The following is a 21586-nucleotide window of genomic DNA, read 5'->3' on the forward strand; positions in this document are numbered from 1 at the left end:
ACTACAGAAGTCTTGGGGACCAAGAATACGATAGAGAACCCTTAATCACTATTAACCATCATTTAGTAACCAGGAATCATTTGTAACTTGGATTCATTAAATGGTACTTGATATCAATTATGATACTATAAACTGGTCCTAACGTTGACCATCGCTTACCAGTTTGCGATATGAAGTGACTTTTGTATATCTTCTTCCCATGAGTTTCTTCAAACAATAAAGTACTTTTTGTAACTGTTCGGCTTGTTGAGGACTCGAACCCACGCTCTACAATTGACGTGACACATGCTGTTATCACTAAGCTATCGTGGGTTATTTCACCATATGACAAAGTTCCATATAAATAAAACATCTTCTGCATCTCCCCTTATTCCTACAATCCAAATGACATACAATTGATAGGCCATTACAGGAATCCCATTCCAACATCAAATCAAACATATCCAACCCCCAACTCTGAAACAAAGTAAAAATAGAAACTTTACGATAAAAGAATCGTTGCTTAAGTGCCTCACAATAAATAAAGAAATATCATAAAAATCATCATGAAATGAAAGAATAATACCGCAAATATTTACATTTGACAAATATCAAATGGAACTGCCTACAAAAAGAAGGAAGAAAAAATTTATTTTTCTTTTCGATTTAACTTAAACAAAACATTTTAGAACTCCTCATTGAACAAACAAATAAAAATTCGTAGGAACTGATTTTGTTGCTTATTATTTTTACAACGAAAGGAATTACTTTCGTTCTCCCACTCGCAAGCATGTAGGATGTTACTTTCAATTCTGAACATTCGGCAGACGTAGAAAGTGATTGAAATAAATAAAAAAAAAGGTTTTCTTCTTTACTTGCGTTTCCAACAGACTACGGATGATGATGATGATGATGATGTCTATGTTGAGATGAAGGAACAAGAAGAAGCAGCAGATGATTGAAAATATTTGCAATAAAATTCTTTAGAGCTTTTTTTTTTGTTTGTTAAAAATTTCATTTGAAATTAAGTAAATTTATTCTTTTTTTTTTGTACTTTAAACATCCTGGCTTTATAGACGTAATCTAATTTACGCTTTATATAATCTTGATTGAAATTGATGTTATTAGGGTGGAAATTCTCAGAAAATAATTGGAATATTCAAATTGCTTTTTATGTCAATTTTTTATTCAGCAGCACACGAGCAGAAAGTTTCAGGATTTGTGTATAGATCCTGTTAATGTAACAGAGACACTACGTCATACTCAATTATTGTTAGCTAGACTTCATACGATAAGAATTTTTTATTTATATCACAGCTAGGCACTTAACGGGGTAAATTGATGTCAAAATCTATTAAATTTAAGGAAACATGACATTTTGTTGGACTTGATTGTGTGCTTTATGGTGAAAAAATGTCAGAAAATAAGAGCTTATCATGTCGTTGCGAGTCTGTTGTTTTGGGATGAGCTTAGCTAATTGTTCGAAATTTCATTTTGATGGGCTGATTTAGGAGAATGTCAGAGCGACACAAATGAAGAAGGCTCCGCATATGGATGCAAAATTTAGGCATCCTTCATTTGTGTTAATCGGGGATGCTACCTTAACAACATGTCGTGATAGAATACTACTTGATCGCCGTAATAATGAAAATACAAGAGGTTGTCCCAATAACGTTGTGACTGCAGATTTTTGATGTCATATGGTCTAGGCTTTTTGGATAAATCTCGAATGAACATTGATACATTTTGAGTATGAGATGGTTTGGATCTACCCGAATAACATATGCCTGTTTTTTAATCCTTAATTCTATCCGGTATAGCTCTACCTTGATGCCAAATTCGGCTTAACGACCCCATACAAAAGTCTTGCGAGGCTGAAATAAATTTTTCCATCGATTAACCAAATTGTGCTATTCGGACTAGTTTACACGTTAGACAATGTATCAATATTGCCAAATATATCAATATTGATCCTCGACCTCGAAAGCAAATGGAGCATAACCAAATTGTCATTTTACTTGTCAATCTTTATAAGCTGAAGTGGATCAATAGCAAGGATAGACGCATTAAAGCAGTGATGCGTATCCTGTGTGCCATGAGATATCTCAGGTGTGTAACAAAAAATTTTCATAGGCTGAGGAAATGGTAGGCAATGTTTTTGGCAAATAGTTGGTCTATCACTAGACTGAGGACTGCCGCGGCCTAAAGAAGGTTGCCAATACCAACTGGCATATAGACTCAAAAAAATGAGGTTCTTCTCAAGCTGCTCAACAGATTTTCAATTTACAAAACAAATAAAAAAAAGTCAAAAAAAAATATAAATTCATTTTCGGAAATGATGCTTGATTGCTCTCTTCTCATCTATCATCGCACACACAAGAAAATATTATTTGTTTTCTTATCTTTATTGCTTCTCTTTGATCTGCCTCATCTTTGATTCGTAAATCTGATTTTGCTCAATCCATAATAAATTCCTTTTTGTCAATTTTCATCTTTTTTTCTGACATTTATTTTATTTTCTTTTACATTCAATATTGCTTCATCATTTCCTTTTTACTGCTGTGTATATTTTTCATGTCAATGTGTTTGTAATGTTTTATGTCAACAAAAAAAATAATTTTTTTTCTCTGTGCTTCTCTCGAACGTGTTTGTCGCAGCTTTTCACTGCATGTTCACCTAAATCCCTTCATATCATGTATCATTAGGCATTAGAAAAAAAAAGTTTTTCCTTTTATTCCCAATGTTATCAAATGTGTTGTGTATGTATATACTTGTAAAAAAAAAGTTACAAATATGTATACATCATGTCTATAGTGAATAAAAAAAAGGATGCTTAAACTTTTACATTGACTTACTGATTTTCAATACATTTTCACAAGTTTTGGTCAGTAGATAGGTGAACATGTTTTGAAAATAGCTTGGGAATAGAGTTTAATGAGGAAATTTATCATGTGGTCCTAATACGTACAAGGCTGATGGAGCATAAAGTTTTGAAAAAGCTTTTATTACGTATGTAGAAGGTGATCCATTATGTTTTGATGTATTGGAATATGTATTTAGGAAAAGTTTATGAAAGTTATTTAGGTTGAGGTTTAAACCGCATTTAGAGATGTAAATGAGAGTTCTGAGCTTAATTAAGAAATGAACTTGAGCTGCAATCTGCAAATTTCAGTATTGGCTCTCAGAATTGAACCAATTTAATTTTCAAGTCTTGCCTAAAGGTCTCTTGTTGCTCTGGCAATGCTTGATGTTGAATTAAAAATTATTTAGAAGAGTTGATCAAATTTCAAGCCGAATTTGAGTTCTGCGAGAATCAAAGCAAACTTTGATATTTGAATTTAATAAATTTAAGAAGAAATAAAATTTGAAAATTTTCTTCAAAACTTTTGTATATCGTGTCCAACAAAACCAAGTTCGAAGCTTGAAAACTAGAGTTTAGGCAGGTGCGTAATCATAAATTTTTGTGGAAGCCTTAAAGATTATTCTTATATAATCATAGTATATAAGAAATCTTCTATTTCGAGCAACAAAAATAGAAAAGTCTGACAACACAACCTCGATAGGGCTTCTTCATGTTTGTTTAAATGAGTCAGTTCCCTAACAGACCTAAATGAGCGTGTTCTAGTATACTTGGTTTCTAAAAGCCTTAGATCTGACTCTATTACTGGCCGAGCCACAAAGCTTGTTCAGCATGCATAATTATGTGAGCATGCATCATAAGCATGTCCTTGTCTGTTTGAGCTTTGAACTCTGAACTGAAAAACCCTTCAAAAACTCAACCTCAAATATATCCCAAACCCTGCCAATTCAACAGTTTTTATCTGCAAAATCTCATTTCATTTATTTTCATTCCAAAAGGAAATAACATCGAAAGAGTAGAAAAAAGTGCCACAAAAGATTTCGATTCAATACTTTACGAGAGAATTAAACATAAATGTCTGTATGGCTTCCTCCTATTCCTGTTAAAAAGGAAATATTCCATTAATTTTTTATACATTTATCTCTCCATAATGTGAAGCTTAAATGAAATGAATAAAAATAGAGAGTGAGTGAGATAGAGATAGAGAATATTCATGAAGAGGTAAAAAGCTTTTGTATCCCAAAAGGATTTTAAATTAGAACATTAATCCCATCACATTTTACATATAAATATGTAGTTTCACCCTTCGAGGATTCTCTCATGTTAAATTCATAATAAAACTATATGTGTACCTGGATGTATGTTTATTAATTTATGTTGTGCTTAGAGGAAGGAACAAAAAAATTCTCATGATGGCTTATAAATTAATTAATCCAAGCATCCGACCATCAATCTTCAAATATAAGCATGTTCACATATCCTAAAATTATATTGCTTTAACACATATTTTTGCAGCTATTTTACGTGATAAAATGCCTTTTTTCTGTGTGATACAGTTAGGAATGGATTTATATTCTATTGGATGTGCAACAATTTTATTATAAAATTTTAAATGTCCTCTGTATTTTGAGGGAAATCGGCGCATTTATGCTCAGTCTACAGGCACCTACCCATATTGACTTACTGTGCAAAGCTTTGAAATTAAGATCTACGATTGTGGCTGGGACTCTACATAAGCTTTCCATAGATGCTTTTATTATGAGGCTGGCTTCTTATTGCTGACTTCTGATCAACCTGTCTGCCATTCCAGCCACCCAGCCAATCAAATGAATTAAACCTAAACACTCTTCAAAAATGCACCAAAAAAATCATCTCCTCGGTTGAATTCCTGATGGCGTGACCAAAAATTCGCTAGAGTCATCAATTTTCTATCACAAAATCACCTTTTTAACTAGATTATATTATACAAGAACCTTCAATCTATCGACCGATAGCTTTATATGTAATATTATCTGCTACATTCTCATGAGATCACCACACATAACTCCTTTGCACGCATATGATGACTATTATAGTTGAATATGTACTTCTTCCGCAAAAAAATACTTCCTATGTGAAGGAATTTGCTTTAAAAAAAGGTAAATAAAATTTACGCAGCACCACAAAATGTTGTGTGTGGATGTGCGGTTGTAGATCTGATGGAGCCTTTTTTGCAGCTCATAAAATATTTTCTAAATTAAATTCACTTCCAACATTCTATTTTCGATGCTTAGATAGGTGAACATTCTCACATGTGAAAGTGGGGGGGAAGTTTAAAGCCATATCAAATTCATGGCTCGTTTAAAATGCGATTAAATGTACTTTTGATTTAATAAAATTTTATACGTTCCGTTATCTCATTTTGTCTGCATATAAAGCTATAGCAAAAAAAATTAAATTTCTCTTTTTATTACATTTGTGATTTTTGTAACCATGATTTAATTATACCCTCAACATCCATCTCATTTTCAATCTTTTTCTTTCTTTTCTTTTTTTCAACCCCTCACAAAAACCAGACCATGTGATCGTAACATGAGAGATGTGGAATTAATAGCTTGCCGTCTGCGTCGAGTGGAGCCTCTTTGCAGATTAACAAACTCGGCACTACAACAGCTAGCGATGTGCGGCTTCTATGAGGATTTGGAGAAAGGAGTAACTTGTAAGTCATCATAATATGATATTAAATTTAATCATCATCTTGATTCTGTGATGTAAAAATAGGGGGAATATTTTTGAGAATGGGAAAAACTAATTGAATTTTGAAGAGAATTATCTAAACGTTAGTCTGTTTTAGAGTTTGTCTGTCAGGGGAGTAGTCAGAACTATTTTTTAGAAAAAAAGACCAGATGTCTTTTGGTACTTTTTACAGTCAATCTAGGCATAGGTGCATGAACCCGATGGACTTTTTCGCCGTGGATTCATGTACCTCTCCCGTCAAATTGCAAAGCAAGAAGTCGACTCAAATTGAGAGTTGATAAAATTTCATTTTTTATTCGCCGTTTTGGATTTCTGAAGTTCTGACTCATCGGCACCAGCCTCAAGGTATCTCATAGGCCATCTTAAAATCAATTCTAGGATAGATTCAAAGATAAACCTTAGATTACACACTAAGCACCTAGCCTGAATAGGCATAAAGACGTTCAAAAATTGCACAAGTTGGGAAATTGATCCAAAATCCGACACCAGGCAGACCTGACTTTGACCAGGTGTAGGATTTACATTTAATTGTCTTAGTCCGGGTCACCGCTACCTTGGGTCAGATTTTTGATCTATTCATTGACTTGTGCTATTCGAGCGTCATAACTAGACTAAAAAGTTTGTTCCGAATTGTAGCTAGAATCTTACTAAACCAAGTAGCAACTCTTTTGAATTTTGAAGAAAATTTTAAACAATTTTTCAAAAAATCTAGAGAAAATCTTAAAAAACCTCAAAATTTTCCCATCAAGCAATTCACCCCCTATTTCCTAATACTTACATCATTCTACCGCTAATACTTACATTGTTGAGATGTGTAATTAAAGTTTTCATATTTCCTTTTTCTTTTCATAATCCTTACTTCCGACAAATTTTTCATCCCATTCAACTAATACACAATAGTATTTCGTGCTGGTGAACAGGGACGGTATTGGTATGCGGTATTAGGAGGACAATTGGAAGTTCGGTATCATGCGGCAGCTGATAGTGATATAAAAGTAAGTTTATCCACCTTTTTTATCATTCATTCTTCTTTATCTTGGTAATGATATCTAACAAGATGAAAGACCTTTTTTCCTATTTTTATATTTTGGGAGCCAATTTTATGGAAATGTTAAAAAAATCTTCAAGCGATGTTGAGCGGAAGAATCTATTGTTAAAATGTCAATAAACATTGAATCCTTTCCCTTTCATGTCAATCAGATTTTCAGTTCAGGCTAATTCTCTCCTCGCATTTCACTCTTGCTGTGTACACAGACAAATCAAATCTGATTTTTTTCTCCATTCTAAAAATAAATACAGGAAAGAATGAAAGTGTAAATAAAATTGAAGCTCTTTGTAGACGGCTGATTGTAAAAAAAATTGCATAAATTCGAATTCGTTGCGAATAAGACCCTTTGGCGATGTAATCGAAGTTACCGAGTGGTAAAAGAACAATAAAAGAATCTTGACACGAAAAAAATCAAAATAAACAAATTGAACGTGTCCGGGAAGAAATTGATTGATTTTTTTATGGGAAGGAATAAAAATGTGGAATTTGTTGTAGATGTTGTAAGATGGGGGCATATTTAGGCAGGTTTTGTGAGGAAATTTACTTTAAGAAATGTTTCTTTGGATCAATCTTGATTTCTCTAAGCGACACAAATGTAGAGTGCTCCATCATGAATCTTTGGTATTAGTAATGGTACATAAATATCACTACAGTACCTCAAAGTGGCTTCTTGACCGGTGGGGCACATTTATTAACACAAAATAAAAACCTGCCTCTTTTAGACGACCATTTTGCTTCCCCACGGAGGCTGCTTTCATTTAATGCTCATAAATGTATCCATGACGGAGTCTCTATTCAATTGCGTCGTTCGGGATCTTACAATTGACTTTGAAGAGCCAAATTTTACAAAGAGAAGGTTTTACGAAAATAAATCTGTCAAAAGCCATTTAGAAGTAAACCTTTGCAAAGTCAAAAGCAATCATTTTATGAAAAGCAAATTCATATCAACAGTGCTTTATATGCGCTATTTATCAAGGGCATGTATTGTGGGAAAAGACGATAGATAAATTCTCATGGATTTGGCCTAATCTTGCATTGTGGGCCGTGCAAAGCCTAAATACTAAATATAATAAAGAAATGCATGCTTATGGATGAATAGAACTAGGGGTTGGTTTAGTAATCTACATATGCTAGAGCATGCACCAATGATTTTACTAGTTAAGTCATATTATCCTCATTGCAAAAATTATTGAACTGACCATAAGGGTCTGGGGCTCGAGATTACATTCCCTTTTAGTTTTGGTCACGATCTCATTACCGGTTCAACCTTGACCTCGAAAATTCATCAAAACCAGACATCGGGACAACTATTTCTGAGCATCCATCTGTTGTAATACAGTTTTAGATTCAAATTTATGATAAAAATTGCCTTGCTTTGCTTGAGGGATTTGATAGAAAACAAGGCTCAGACACTCAATCAAAATTGTAATTTTTTACAATTTTTACAATTTTTTCATACAAAAATTGTGAAATTGTGAAAATTGTACAATTTTTACAATTTTCACAATTTTTTTCATACGAATTGTAAAAATTGTACAATTTCCACAATTTTTTCATACAAAACTGACAAAATTGTACAATTTTCAAATCAACACATACTGATTCAAATGATTTTCATATTTGGGAAATGTAAGTGAAAAATTGATTTTTCACGGGGTTTTCAACTTTTTATAAGAAAATTGAGGTGAAGTTTGCCTTTTCCGAGGATTTTTCATTTTAATTTAAGATAAATAAGGCAAAATTTGGCTTACACGAGGAATTTTTCATTCCAAATAAGAAAATAGAGACAAAATTTGAATTTTTCGAGAGGTTTTTCATCCTTAATAAAGAAATCAAAGCTTATGCTTTATTTTTGTTGAGATTTTTCAACCCAAATAAGGAAACCGAGGCCAAATTCGGCTTTCTTGAGGGGGAATTTACCCCAAATAAGGAAACCGAAGCAAAATTTGGCTTTTCTGAGAGTTATTTCACCCCAAATATGGAAACCGAGGCAAAATTTGGCTTTTCTGAGAGTTATTTCACCCCAAATATGGAAACCGAGGCCAAATTCGGCTTTCTTGAGGGGGAATTTACCCCAAATATGGAAACCGAAGCAAAATTTGGCTTTTCTGAGAGTTATTTCACCCCAAATATGGAAACCGAGGCCAAATTCGGCTTTTCTGAGGGGTAATTTACCCCAAATATGGAAACCGAGGCAAAATTTGGCTTTTCTGAGAGATATTTCACCCCAAATATGGAAACCGAGTCCAAATTCGGCTTTCCTGAGGGGTAATTTACCCCAAATAAGGAAACCGAAGCAAAATTTGGCTTTGCTGAGAGTTATTTCACCCCAAATATGGAAACCGAGGCAAAATTTGGCTTTTCTGAGAGTTATTTCACCCCAAATATGGAAACCGAGGCCAAATTCGGCTTTCCTGAGGGGTAATTTACCCCAAATATGGAAACCGAAGCAAAATTTGGCTTTTCTGAGAGTTATTTTACCCCAAATATGGAAACCGAGGCAAAATTTGGCTTTTCTGAGGAGTAATTTCACCCCAAATATAGAAACCGAAGCAAAATTTGGCTTTTCTGAGGGATAATTCACCCCAAATAAGGAAACCGAGACAAAATTCGGCTTTTCTGAAGGGTTTTTCACCCTAATTAAGAAATTCAAGGCAAAATTCGGCTTTATTGAAAGGATTTTTACACTAATTTAGAAATTCGAGGTAAAATTCGGCTTTTGTGAGACATTTTTTACCCTTAATAAGAAAACCGAGGTGAAATCTCGATTTTCTGTTGGAGTTTTCATCATAGTTTAAGAAAATTATTGCGAAAAATACCAATTTACAAGATATTTTTCCCATTTTGTAAGTAAAACATTAAAAAAAATCACATTTTGCCAATAAATTATGCATCAAAACATGATTTTTCAAGAAATTCAGTTAAAATAAACATTTTTTACCTTTTCCATGTTTTCACAAAGTAATTTTCCTGCTGTGAAAACTATAATTCCATCTATTAATTGGATTACTAAATTATTAGTTTCTTGAGATTTACATCAAAAAATTGTGAAAATTGTAAAAATTGTAAATTTTTTCATACAAAAATTGCGAAATTGTGAAAATTGTACAATTTTTACAATTTTCACTCCTTTTTTTCCATACAAATTGTAAACATTGTACAATTTTTACAATTTTTTGTTGAGTGTCTGAGCCTTGATGGAAAATAGAAAAAAATTCAGCAAAAACTCTCAATCAATTCCATGAAAACTTTAAAAATATATTGGAATGAAAATACATTTATTCTGCTTTTCATCGCAATTTATACAGTAAATGTATCTGAAATTGAAAATGAAAACATTGCCAAAATTTAATCTCAAAATAACTCATTTACTCTTAATCATTTCCTCGAAAATTCTCAATCAATCAACCCATCCCACCATCCAATAAAATCCTCATCACAACCTCATTTAACAAGGTATCAAATATTGTATTTTAAACAGACAAATTTCAATATTTGCAAATGGTTAATCTTAATTTACACAAAAAGAAAAGAAAAAAAATCAAATCAAGAAGAAAAAATTCTTTCAATTTTGTGTGTTTTCTTTCCCTACTTCTATGTACACAACTCTTTTCTCACTGCTTATTGATATAGAAGAAAAAAAAAACGAAAAAAAAAAGTTGGAAAGAAAAACTTTTTCTTATTTTTTTTAGACAGAAAGGTTAAAGTTTGTGTACCTTTGGGGTTGATCGGAAATGACGTTTACAAGAAAAATAAGTGCTTTGTGTCACGATTGGCATTTCTTACCTATTGATTGAGCAACACAATGGAGAGCTATTGATTGATCATAGGCAGTTGTAAAGAATCCATTTGGAATTCATTGAAATTTAAAATTCTGTGTGACTATATGGATTGCAAATGGAGGGCAAAGGCGCAAGAATTTCTGTTTACTTACTGTTTACTGCTCCGCCAAGTACTCTTTAAGCTCCATCATGGATGCATTTATTAACATCAAAAGGAAACCGCCTCTGCAAGGGAGCAAATGGCCAAATGGCCACCAAATATAGCAGCTTTCATTCGATGTTAATAAATGCATTCATGACGGAAACTTTAAGAGTTACGTGATGGAGCCTTCTATGTTTAAGAAGCTGATGATCGATATTAATGCACTTTGAACCGAGAATTAACATTCTCTAGCCTGCGATAAAGGTAGCTTTAAGTAATATCTATAGGAGGTCATGGATCACATTTGTAAACGTGAAGACAATCATTGAGTTGATTTTTGACCAGTTTCAGGCTGAACTCAGCTCAAAAAAATTACTTTATTTCTCTTTAATGTCAGATTTCATCAACCTGTTCATTAACGATACCATTGACAATTACACCACCCTTACCATCCCCAATGTAAAATGTCAGTTAGGGTTGACATTCTAAGTCGACGACCCCCAGCATATAACACACATAAAATCGAAAGGAAGAGTGATAACAGAAAGTTATTAAACGAGTTTCATTTCATTAATTAACAGTAAGGTTGAAACTTAAACTTTTCTTTCCCTCCTTTATATCCATTTTCCTTTTCATTTAGTTTAGTTTTTTTTTTCTGTATTCAGCACAACAATAACAATTAAAAGTTTTCTTTGTTTTTATTTCATTGATATGATAAAAAGGTAGGAACTAGTAATCATTGTTGTATAACATGACAAAAAAAAAGAAACAAAATCGAAATTGTTATCATCATTATACTTGTCGGCATTTAGCTAAATGTGTATACATAGGAACAATTTTGGTAATCATGACAATTGTTGTGTTCATTCATGAGCAGATTTTTAGTCCTCTTTAACTGTCGAGAAATTGACACGTGAATTTTTTTTTGCTATGTTAAATAACATTAAGAAGCTGAGAAGAGGTTTGAGGATGAATGTAGCAAACAATTAAGATAGAAAAACATTTTCTTATTATTTGGCTAGAAAAGTGTGTACTTAGGTAATTTGATACTTTTTTTGGGAGAAAGAGTTTACAAAACCCTTGTTGGAATTTCTTAAAATTTTGTCCCAAATGGCTTAGAGCTTTTTATGCGTGTAACAAATTGTGGTTTAATGGGTGTTGCAGGTTGTTGGGTTGAGTTTTGATGATTGTGGTGCAAATTTTTATGTTTTTGGATGTCTGAGTGTACTTGTAAATGTTTTGGCTCAGGAATGGAGAAGGTAGGGCAAAGGGCCAGAAATGGCGTAGAACCAGAAATGATAGTTTTGGAGAACGAACGATAGATGGATCATTTTTTACAAGAGTTTTAAGCCTTAAAAGAATTAAATATATTTTTGGCCCTAGCAACACAAAAAAAGAAGATCAAGGATTCTCCTAACTTTTCCATTGATTACAAATACGATTCAGTCTCAAGCTATAGTCGCTCATACTTTAAAAACATATCTTTTGGCAGCCAAACAGTTATGGTAGAAATGACCGAAAATCTAAAACCAGACCGCCATAAATTTCCAGGTTCGATTCGATGAAGTTCAGCTTCAGACCAAAGTTAAGATCGTTACCAGACCTAAATTTTTGAACATTTCTGCGCCAAGTATCTACCGAATTTTCTAAAATTAAAGCAACTTATGTAATAAATGAACGACACCTAATACATCATCCAAAGGATTCACAAATGACACAAAATATTTTGTTCCACGAAAAATGACTTAATAATTGAGGACACTTTGTGAATATTAATTAAAACAGCAAAAAATAACTATCAGGTGATACTGTAGAGTAGATGAAAATTGTAATTAATTCTCAACATACATCCCAATTTACATTCACATTAATTTACGTACAAAACTTATTCATTTGCTCATCGAGAACTGCTGAATTGTGAATCCCAAATATTTACATTATATTAAATATTCAGAACTTTTTCATCTGCAGATCTGTGACGATAGATATTTAGATAAAGTTTGCTTAAATATTCAGTGTTTTTGATATTTTTCTTTGAGCACTTAATAAAATACATTTCTGTACTTCCTTACCTGTACGCTTTTTCCACTATTTATTTAGCAATTCCATTTAATGTGCTGTACATACCTTCATAACATTTTCATTTCTACTCTACAAAAAAATAAAAATTAATTCTTTGTTCACTAACATCAAAGCTTGTTGGTTGACTGGTTGGTTGGTTGCTTGATGTTGGCACCCACATGACACAAGCATCAACAATGAAAAAATAGTAAAAATAGCAACATGAGCTACAAAAATAGAGAAAGGAAATGAAAGAATGTAACAAGGAAGTAAAAAAGTTTTAAAGCCATTATAATTCATGCATTCTTATCATATAGCTCAACAAGTGTCTCGTATGTGCTGTCTTTTTATTTTTAGGTCGTTCATTTACATTATTTATAGTCAAAGTCGATGATATGCTGAAAAACTTTTTTTTAGACATCGCCACGTTGAATTGAAAAAAGTTTGGCGGAAGTCCCTGACAATCAAGACTTTATTTTGGCATTAAATTTCATTTTCGAGGCAAAAAACTTTAAGGCTAAATTTAATTTCAGTGAGGAACCCCAAAAAAGTATTTTCGGAAACTCATAAAATATTCTAAAAATATTTTTTATTATTTTTTGGCCGAGAGTTAATGAATTTTTGAAGTTGTGGAATTTTATTGCTATATTTAATTTTAGAAAAAAAAGTTCTTACCTTAATATAGAAACCTGACTGTTAAAGCTCAGAGTAAAAAAACTTTTATGAACTCCACATGGAGAATATTTTCAATGTAAATATTATGGATGCATTAAAAATTTTTACTTGATATTCTGACATTTGACTTGATATTTTTGGCATTTGAGTCAGAAATCCAACATTTGGTAATTGACTGGAGACTTGACACGGATGGACTTGACTGATTATATTTGACTTCAGATTATGAGATACAAATCAGACTTTAAGCGGTCTGTTGCTTCTTCCTTTGCTGGTTTTTGGGTTTAAAATTGACCAATTGCCACAAAATAAGGCTTTTTGTCATATTTACATGCTTAATACTGCTTATAGGTGGATCAAATTGGTAAAAAAGCGTTTAAAAATTAATCAAATTGAGGCAAAATTGAGTCAATTGTATTGAGTTTTGATGGCTCAATTCCTACTCCAACAGCACGCCCTAAAAGATAATCCAAGATTCATTTTTGTGAGCATACTCATGAACATGCTCCTTGTCTGTTCGGGACGATGCGTCAAATCTCTTGAAATTCTCATAAAATGGGGAGAAATCACATGTCACGTAGCCATCCGGATTTCTCCGTATCTAGTCTTCTACAAGGCGACTAAGCTGCTTCCAGGTGACTATATTGTACTGTTCATTCCAAGAAATACTCAGAAAATTGTCTTGAATACATGGATTTTCCCATTAATTAAACCATTACATCTACAATCACATTTCCTTAAAACATCTGTTGACATAACCAGCAACAAGAGATTCATGAGAAATAACACAAAGTCTTCATACTTAAACCACAAACACAAATTCACCAGAACTCAACAAGTGTCATCATCCTCTGTTGCTTCCACACACAAAAACAATTCCTTTGAACTTAATGACCTCATATCATTTCATCTACCCATAATTCATTAGTAATGGACCATTATAATAGTCTTATCTTTTGTCCTTTGTTTCTTCCATATTTACAATATTCACTGACCGAAACTCATTCAATATTTGGAATAATAATATTAGTCACATGAATGCCTTACATATATATATGTCTCTTATCATTGATTAAGTGAGCATCTCATGACTTTCAAAATGAATGTTAAGTGGATTAAAATAAAATTAAATAGAATTTGATTTTCAAATGAGGAACATTGTTGGTTATGTAAAAGGAAGGAATGGAGACTCTACATAGAATATATTGATGATCATCGAGATAGTATGTATGGTCGTAAATTAATTAATCAATGTAATTTTGTAAGGCATTTAGGACAGGGATGGGCAATCTGTGTGCTGCAGCACTAATCAATGGAATTTTGTTAGGTATTTAAAACAGTGATGGACAACTTGTGTGCTGTGGCACTAATGAATGAAACTTATTATTTAGGTCACTAATGGGAAACATGTGTGCTGCGACACTAATTATTCAAATTTTCTTAGCTGCTTAGGTCAGTAGTGGCCAACCGGTGTGTCGAGGCGCACTAAGGTGCCACTAAAAATGTATGGAAATGCCATAAACCATATACCGTGCGTGATTTCAGTCGAAAGTAAACTCCAAGGTTTCCCGCATAAAATAAAAGGTTGTCCATCACTGTTTTTAGATGGAAATTTTCGGATATTATGGAAGGAACTGCTCGTGGTCTTTTGTATCTTGAGAATTCTTTAATTCATAAATTTTAATAACAATAAGATGAATTAATAAGGAAAGAAGAAAGCTTTTTATTCAAAATAAACTCGAGGGAAATTATAAAATTTCAATATAAATTCTTAAAAGAGTTGAGAATCTCAACTTGAGATTGTTCATTATTCTTACTTTTTAATCATGAATATTTCCGTACATGCACAATCGTTGTAATTGAAAAAACAATCCTTTGCATAAATTATGAGCATGAAATTCGTGCATTTGAAGGCAATTTGTTCATAATCTTGAAAAAAGTGAAAATAAATTGAGTCTAATTAGTCAGCAATAAGCTTTATTAATTACCAAATACACTAATTAATAGAGCTTTAATGTAAAGTTATAATTAGGAAATAATAATAGCCTCATAAATTTCAACTGCTTCTAAGGCATTTTCAATGGAAGTGCCAGAAATCAAATGTTATTTGATACGATGACGTAAGGCTGATTCGAATGATTTTTTTTCGATGATATAAAGCTCCTTTCCTACGTCACTCTACTAAGACTTTAATGTACGCATTTTCTATGTAATGATGCCTATTTTGCTAAGTCCATAATGATCAAGAACGTCAGCAGTGATGTCTTGGAAATTAGTTACTTATTATATCTGAGAATTGAAGGGAGTTTGGGGTCTATTTGTAGATAAGGTGTTCTTGTTGGAAAATTTTTATAAATGCGTTGGTCATTGCTTTCGCACAGATCAGCTGTGATACATGGCCTCTCTAAGTTGACGTCTCAAACTGGCTCTTTTGCTGGTTGCCCTCTGCCAACTGTCAATACCAAGTGCTTTATAGTCTCTATCAACAGCTTCCTTCCAAGAACTCTTCTTTGCCGCCCTCGTGCCCTGTTGGCATCTACAAAATCAGATTTTTAGGATACAAAAGTAGAAAATATTGATTTTGGACTTAATTTTGCTGTCTTTCTATCAATTGACGTCATTTCTGAACGACCTACCTAATACTTTATAGATAAATAAGAAATTGTTTCATCATCACCTAGGGACGTTATTATCATTAGTAACAGGCATCATAATAAGTAGCTTCTTATTGTTTTTATAGCAACAAATAGAAGAAGATGCTCGGGTGGATTTTTGTAAAAGTTTTTTTACTCGTTAATAATGTGAATTATTAGGGGATTGAAAGTTTTTTTCTGCTTAACCCTTTTTGATAACTTTTATTGTTAGATATCCTTTGTATTTATGTAACACAATAAGGAATTTATTTATCCAAATTTTGATTTAATACAATGAAAAAGTTGAGATGGGTAATTCCATTGTATTTATTTGGCATCTTTAGACAAATCTCAGAAACCTTCGAATGAACTAGTTCCAATAGTTCTAACAACAATTTTCGGGATTGAACAATTTTCTCAATTATTCTTACTAAAGAAAATTACGAAATTTGCGAAATTGTTAAAATTAATTTCAACCGACATGGAGCACTCTCATGATGATGCATGTATGATGTTTTATGATGAATGCATGTCCACAATTAAATTAATTGATTAAACTCATGAGTTCTTTCATTCAAGTGGGTATGCTCATTGTCTATTAGGGTCAGATGAGTGACTTAGTCTTGTCTTGAATGTAAAATTTGAGTAATTTTGTAGATGTTTCCAGCTTAATATTTATCTTATTATCCCTAGAGTATACAAAAAGAACAATAATCTCAGTTTTTTGAGCATGCTCTTTGTAAACATAAATAGAACATTTTAAATTTGTCTCGATAGTTCAATAATGCAGTCAACTCGACCATCCATATAAAATGTAAGTTGACTTGGAGCTCTGATTGAGAGGATTAAATCTCTAATGACATAATGCTCCATGTGATTGTCATTTGGAAACTAAATAGTTCAAGTTGATTTAACATGAATTCTACATGACTTCCTTTACTTACTTTGTGTCATTTGGGAAGGACATCGAGGATATATCTTTTACAATGATTAATCATCTCCAATTTTTAAAAATATTCCCAATATATTCCTTTTTTCACATACTGAATTAGAATTACTATATATTAATTTGACAAACTTGAAGCTAATGTCAAGCTTTGAAAGAGCTAAAATTAAGCTATGCTGAAAATTTCAATAGCTCATCTGATACATATTTTGTTTAAATTTAGAGCTCGATGTACATATTTAAAATATAAGCTTTTTTATATTCGATTATTCAAATACCTTCAGAGAATATTCACCAAAAATAAAATATATTTCTAAAAATACCCAGAAATTATTATGAAATTAAAGGCAAACAAAACTCATTCCACAAACAAAAAATTTTATCTATTCAAATTAACAGGAAATGAAAACTTTCATTTTAAAAATTTTTTAATTAAAATTGAAGCTATTCATTTTTAAAATTTGTTCATCCCGCTTGAGGCCATAAAAATGCTCATGAACCACTCAGTCGAATTTTTAATGAGCACATCCAGTGGAAAACTCATCACTATTTAATGATCATTTCCTTATGCTTGCTTTTTCGCGGATCCATCACATAATGAGGAAATATTTTTAAAAAAAGGAAGGAAAAATAATTTTAACTTAAAAGTTCAGAATGGAATTCCGTTTAAAAAATGTTAAAATAGAAAATAATTAACAAGAAATTACTCATCGTTTACAGTAAGACCATGACCTAGGATATATATGCATACACAAATGTGTTTTCACAGCAAATTGTAACGAAAACTGAAAGATTAATTGATTTTCGAATTCTTGTACATCTGTTATTTTCTGCTGCATATCTTCACCCTTTAATTTTACAAAATTAGAAATGCTTTCTTGCTAATTGCATCAAATATTTAAAAAAGGGAAGCATGGATGAAGAAATTACAAAGTGATATTCAGAACAGAATAGAAAATTACAGACAGTGTTTAAGCTTTTAACACGTAGTGTTAAGGTTTTAATTAAAAAAAAGTCATCTTAATTATGTCTCTTATGAACTTTATCTGCTGAGTCATCAGTATAGTGAATCGAAGTTTTTAGGGTGTGCCAATGGTCTGTTGGGAAGATTTTAAATTGTCAGAACTTGAAGTAACTCGAATTTTAAATGGAAGATGGCAGGAGTTTATTCAGAGGAGGGTTTTGTAGGTCAAAATCCCAACCTATTTGGAAAAAATGCAAATTCCTCTCTAAATTTTGACGATTCATACATAGAGGATAGTAAGGGTAAATCTCGTGGGGTTGACACCCCACAAGCGAGGCTTCAAAATAGTCTTTTAATCTATTATTGAATGCTTATCGCAACAAGGTTCGGTCGCCAGCGATGTTTTTCATGATAATAGAGAATATCACTCGAAGGTACGTAACTACTTGACATTTGATCTACTAGTGAGTCAAATCAATAGTTTCCCCAACTCCCCATGCTCTGTAAGATGTGAACCAATAATAATATGATGTCGCAGTACCGTAGATGCAACAAAATACAAATCAAGAAGAACCATAATATTTAGTAAAAACAATATAGAGCAGTGTTGAATAAACTGTGTGCCACGGTTCTCTATTGTACCGCCGAAATTGTTTAATGAACCAGTTATGACACGTTCGAACACTCTGCCGTGTTTGCAGTCAAGGTTTCTCTACCAAGGTCTACCTTGGCACAAAAAGTTTAGACCCACTAATTAAATTGAATTGAGTTGATATAGACTATTGGCACACCTTCAAACTACAGATCACCAAACTGATACTGTAAAAGCGAATCAAATTGTAAATTTAATGTTAGTTCGAAATAAAAGCTCCGTAAAATAAAATTTTCACGCTTACTCTCGTTTTTTTTTGCTGCATGTTATCAGCTGGTTAACACATTTACTTCAAACACATTGAAAGCTTATAACACACAACGTTAGTCGTGTGATTTAATTGAGTTTTTTTTTAGCTCAATACTTTTCATTTTTGTAAATACATGTGACTAATATTACTCAGCCTGCCTTTTTAATGTTCTCCGCTATCAGTAATAACTCGACACACAGGCAAAGCGGGCGTTAAAACAAAAAAAAAATTGTTTTCTGTTTGCTTTTTTCTTTCCTGTCAAGTTCAATAATGTTTACGCTGTCTAGCAAATCGCACATGTAGGCAATTTACGTCGTGTAAAGTGAAAAAAATTATTTTTATTTTTTATATTTTTTTGTGTGTATAGTGAGTGAGTAACAATCAAGAATAAGGAAGAGGAATAAGAGGAAAAGTTTTCTCTCATATATTTAATGGTTTAATGGTGTTGCTTAATCGTACCGCAAATGTTTTGTCGACGAAAGAGATGCTACTCGATGGGAAGGAAAACTTCCAGAAAGGTAGAATAATTATAAGTGAAAACTAGAATAAAATACACAGTAAGAAAGTTTTAGTGATTAATTGGAGGTCATGAGCGCATTTGTGTGACTGAACTTGGTTTAAAAATTGTAGTTTGAGGACTGTTAGACATGACAAGTCGTGAACTCGTAAAATATGTGATCTTAACTCTAGTGAAAACCGTCAATCGAAGCCACATAGTGGGACAGAGTCGAATGAGGGTCTGGTTAATACTAGGTGCGTTGGCCTAGCAAGCCACCATCCTTAACTATAAGCTAATAAACCTAAATAAAGAATTTGACTAGACCTATCTACGACGACCAAACATAAGACATGAATGGATTTCTTTATATGTTGAATAATGCAAAGACTTTAAGAACTTTGGAAATTTGAATTTTCAACAGTTATTGTAAATTTGAAGTCTTAACAGCTTTCAAAAAATTAAATTTGCAATTTGTAAAATTTAACTTTTGTAAATTTTAAAATTTTAACGGTCTTTGAATATTTAAAATTTTAACGACAAAATTGCTCATTTTTGAACTCAGCAATGTTTTCAATTTCAGCCTATCACTAAGCATATAGATGCACATCTTTTATCTTTTTCACCTGACTCACTGACTCACATACAGTCACCTGAACAAACTGTGTCATTAAATTTCAATTTCTTATCCAAAAATTGCGATAAAAAAATTGCACATTTCGAAACGAAAAATGTTTAATTTTTTTGTCTCCAAAACCGATGCTGGTTTAAAAGTTGATGATGATGATAATGAGAAAGTTTTTTTTGTATTTTCTATCTTGCAAAAATTCTAGACAAATTAAATTTTAAGCGCAAAATGAGGGAAAAAAACTTAATTGGGTCACATTGCGAACGTATTGTGCAAAACTTAAATTACACTACAAAGTTTCACAGCTCCTGCTTAATTTCAATTGTTAATCTGTTGACTTTTCCATGTCAGTTCCTTAAAATGAATTGCACAGCACCAAATCAGATTGAAATGAATTTTCTTACTGAAAAAAATTTACGTGTCGTTTTGCTTGTTTTCATGACATTAAATATTTTTGTGCAGTATAGATATGAGATAAGCCTAACACATATATGCTCACAAAGTAATTATCTGATATGAAAATTCTTTTGTTTGGTGAAATAAAATTTTTTTGCGACATTTTTTTTATGTGTTAAAAATAAAAAAAAATTTAAGAACCTTTTTTTGGGGGAAGTTTCAAGAACAATTTTCCACATTTTATTGTTCTGTTCCAAAATCGTGACCAGAAAATTTTTAATTAGTATTTTTCTACTGACTTACATGAATGTTTACATTTGGATTTCACATTCTTATTTTGTTGATATTTTAATAAAAAATTCAAGCAAGGTCAAATCCCTTTTGGATTTCATCATTTTACTTGATATTTCGCATTCTAAAATGGAAATGAAAATTTGGGTTGCTTTCAAGTTTTTTCAAAGTCAATGAATTTAAATGACTCAGACTGGAATAATTTTGAGATGAAATGGAGAAAATTTGCAAATATTTGATGAAGTCAAAATAAAATTTGCATGAATCTTTTCAAATTTGATTTGAAACATCAAAATCAAGTTCAACTGTCATTTTAAATGCAAATCAAAACAATTGAAATGAAAATTTAAATCTAACAAATCAGTTAAATTTTATAATTTTTAAATAATGAAATTTGAATAAAATGAAATATTTTCAAATATACTTTGAAATGTCAAAATGAAGTTCAGTTGCCATTCAAAATTCAAATTGAAATCAAAACTCAAATCCACAAAATTTGTAAAAATTTAAATTTTTCAAATCTGTCAAATCAAAATTTCGTTTCAAAATTAAATTAATTTTTTAAAGAATTCCACTCAAATTTCAACCATTGAACTCTTCAAGTAATAAAACCTATTGAAATTCTATACCCACTCACTCACCAAATAAATGCTCAGGTTATTCAAAAAAGAGAACTCAAATAGGCACTTCAAAAGTAATCTCACGTTATGGTATTGACTTTAGATACTTTTTTCCACGAAATTGAACAAATGGTTTTCTATGGATTTTCATGAAAATCGATAAATGCTTCCCCAGTGATTCTTTGTACTTTGAAAATCCCCACTAAAGCTGATTCATCATGCCCGTTTTCATCATCATCATCTGTTGTAATCCAAACAGCAGAGATTCATTCTTATTTTTCTTTATAATAAGAAGGAAGGAAAATAAAAAGTTTGATTAATTTTTGTTCTTTGAATTATTTAGACAAAGTTCAGGGAAATGAATTTGTATGCCAACGTTAGACACAACAATTTTCAACTTATTTAAGATGATATCTGGTGAATGAAG

The 21586-nt window shown here is 31.9% G+C and overlaps 1 protein-coding gene and 1 long non-coding RNA gene across 10 annotated transcripts in view; one reads left to right on the forward strand and one right to left on the reverse strand.

Moving 5' to 3' along the window:
• Window positions 1-21586, forward strand: part of Epac (Exchange protein directly activated by cAMP) — a 106207-nt gene that overhangs the window by 44823 nt on the left and 39798 nt on the right. For 4 of the 6 annotated variants that reach the window (XM_070643273.1, XM_070643270.1, XM_070643274.1 and 1 more), the window contains exons 3-4: window positions 5395-5537; window positions 6476-6570. In XM_070643273.1, coding sequence (XP_070499374.1) covers window positions 5395-5537; window positions 6476-6570 — 238 coding nt within the window. Of the gene's footprint in view, window positions 1-5394; window positions 5538-6475; window positions 6571-18917; window positions 19247-21586 lie in introns of those variants that run through there. The other 2 variants (XM_070643276.1, XM_070643275.1) reach the window with 2 other exon arrangements.
• On the reverse strand, window positions 4685-20274 carry LOC139092742 (uncharacterized). Of its 4 annotated transcripts, none has more exons than XR_011544623.1 (4): window positions 20141-20274; window positions 6377-6858; window positions 5327-5508; window positions 4685-5256 (listed from the first exon to the last, which is right to left on the reverse strand). It is a non-coding gene; the product is annotated as an uncharacterized lncRNA (long non-coding RNA). The 4 variants fall into 4 exon arrangements; XR_011544622.1 differs by lacking the exon at window positions 20141-20274 and adding an exon at window positions 13284-13628; XR_011544621.1 differs by lacking the exon at window positions 20141-20274 and adding an exon at window positions 12620-13226.

This window comes from Chironomus tepperi, unplaced genomic scaffold, assembly GCF_022539635.2.
Source record: "Chironomus tepperi strain 1889 unplaced genomic scaffold, CSIRO-AGI_Ctep_v1 contig_309, whole genome shotgun sequence".
Classification (NCBI taxonomy): Eukaryota; Metazoa; Arthropoda; class Insecta; order Diptera; family Chironomidae; genus Chironomus; species Chironomus tepperi.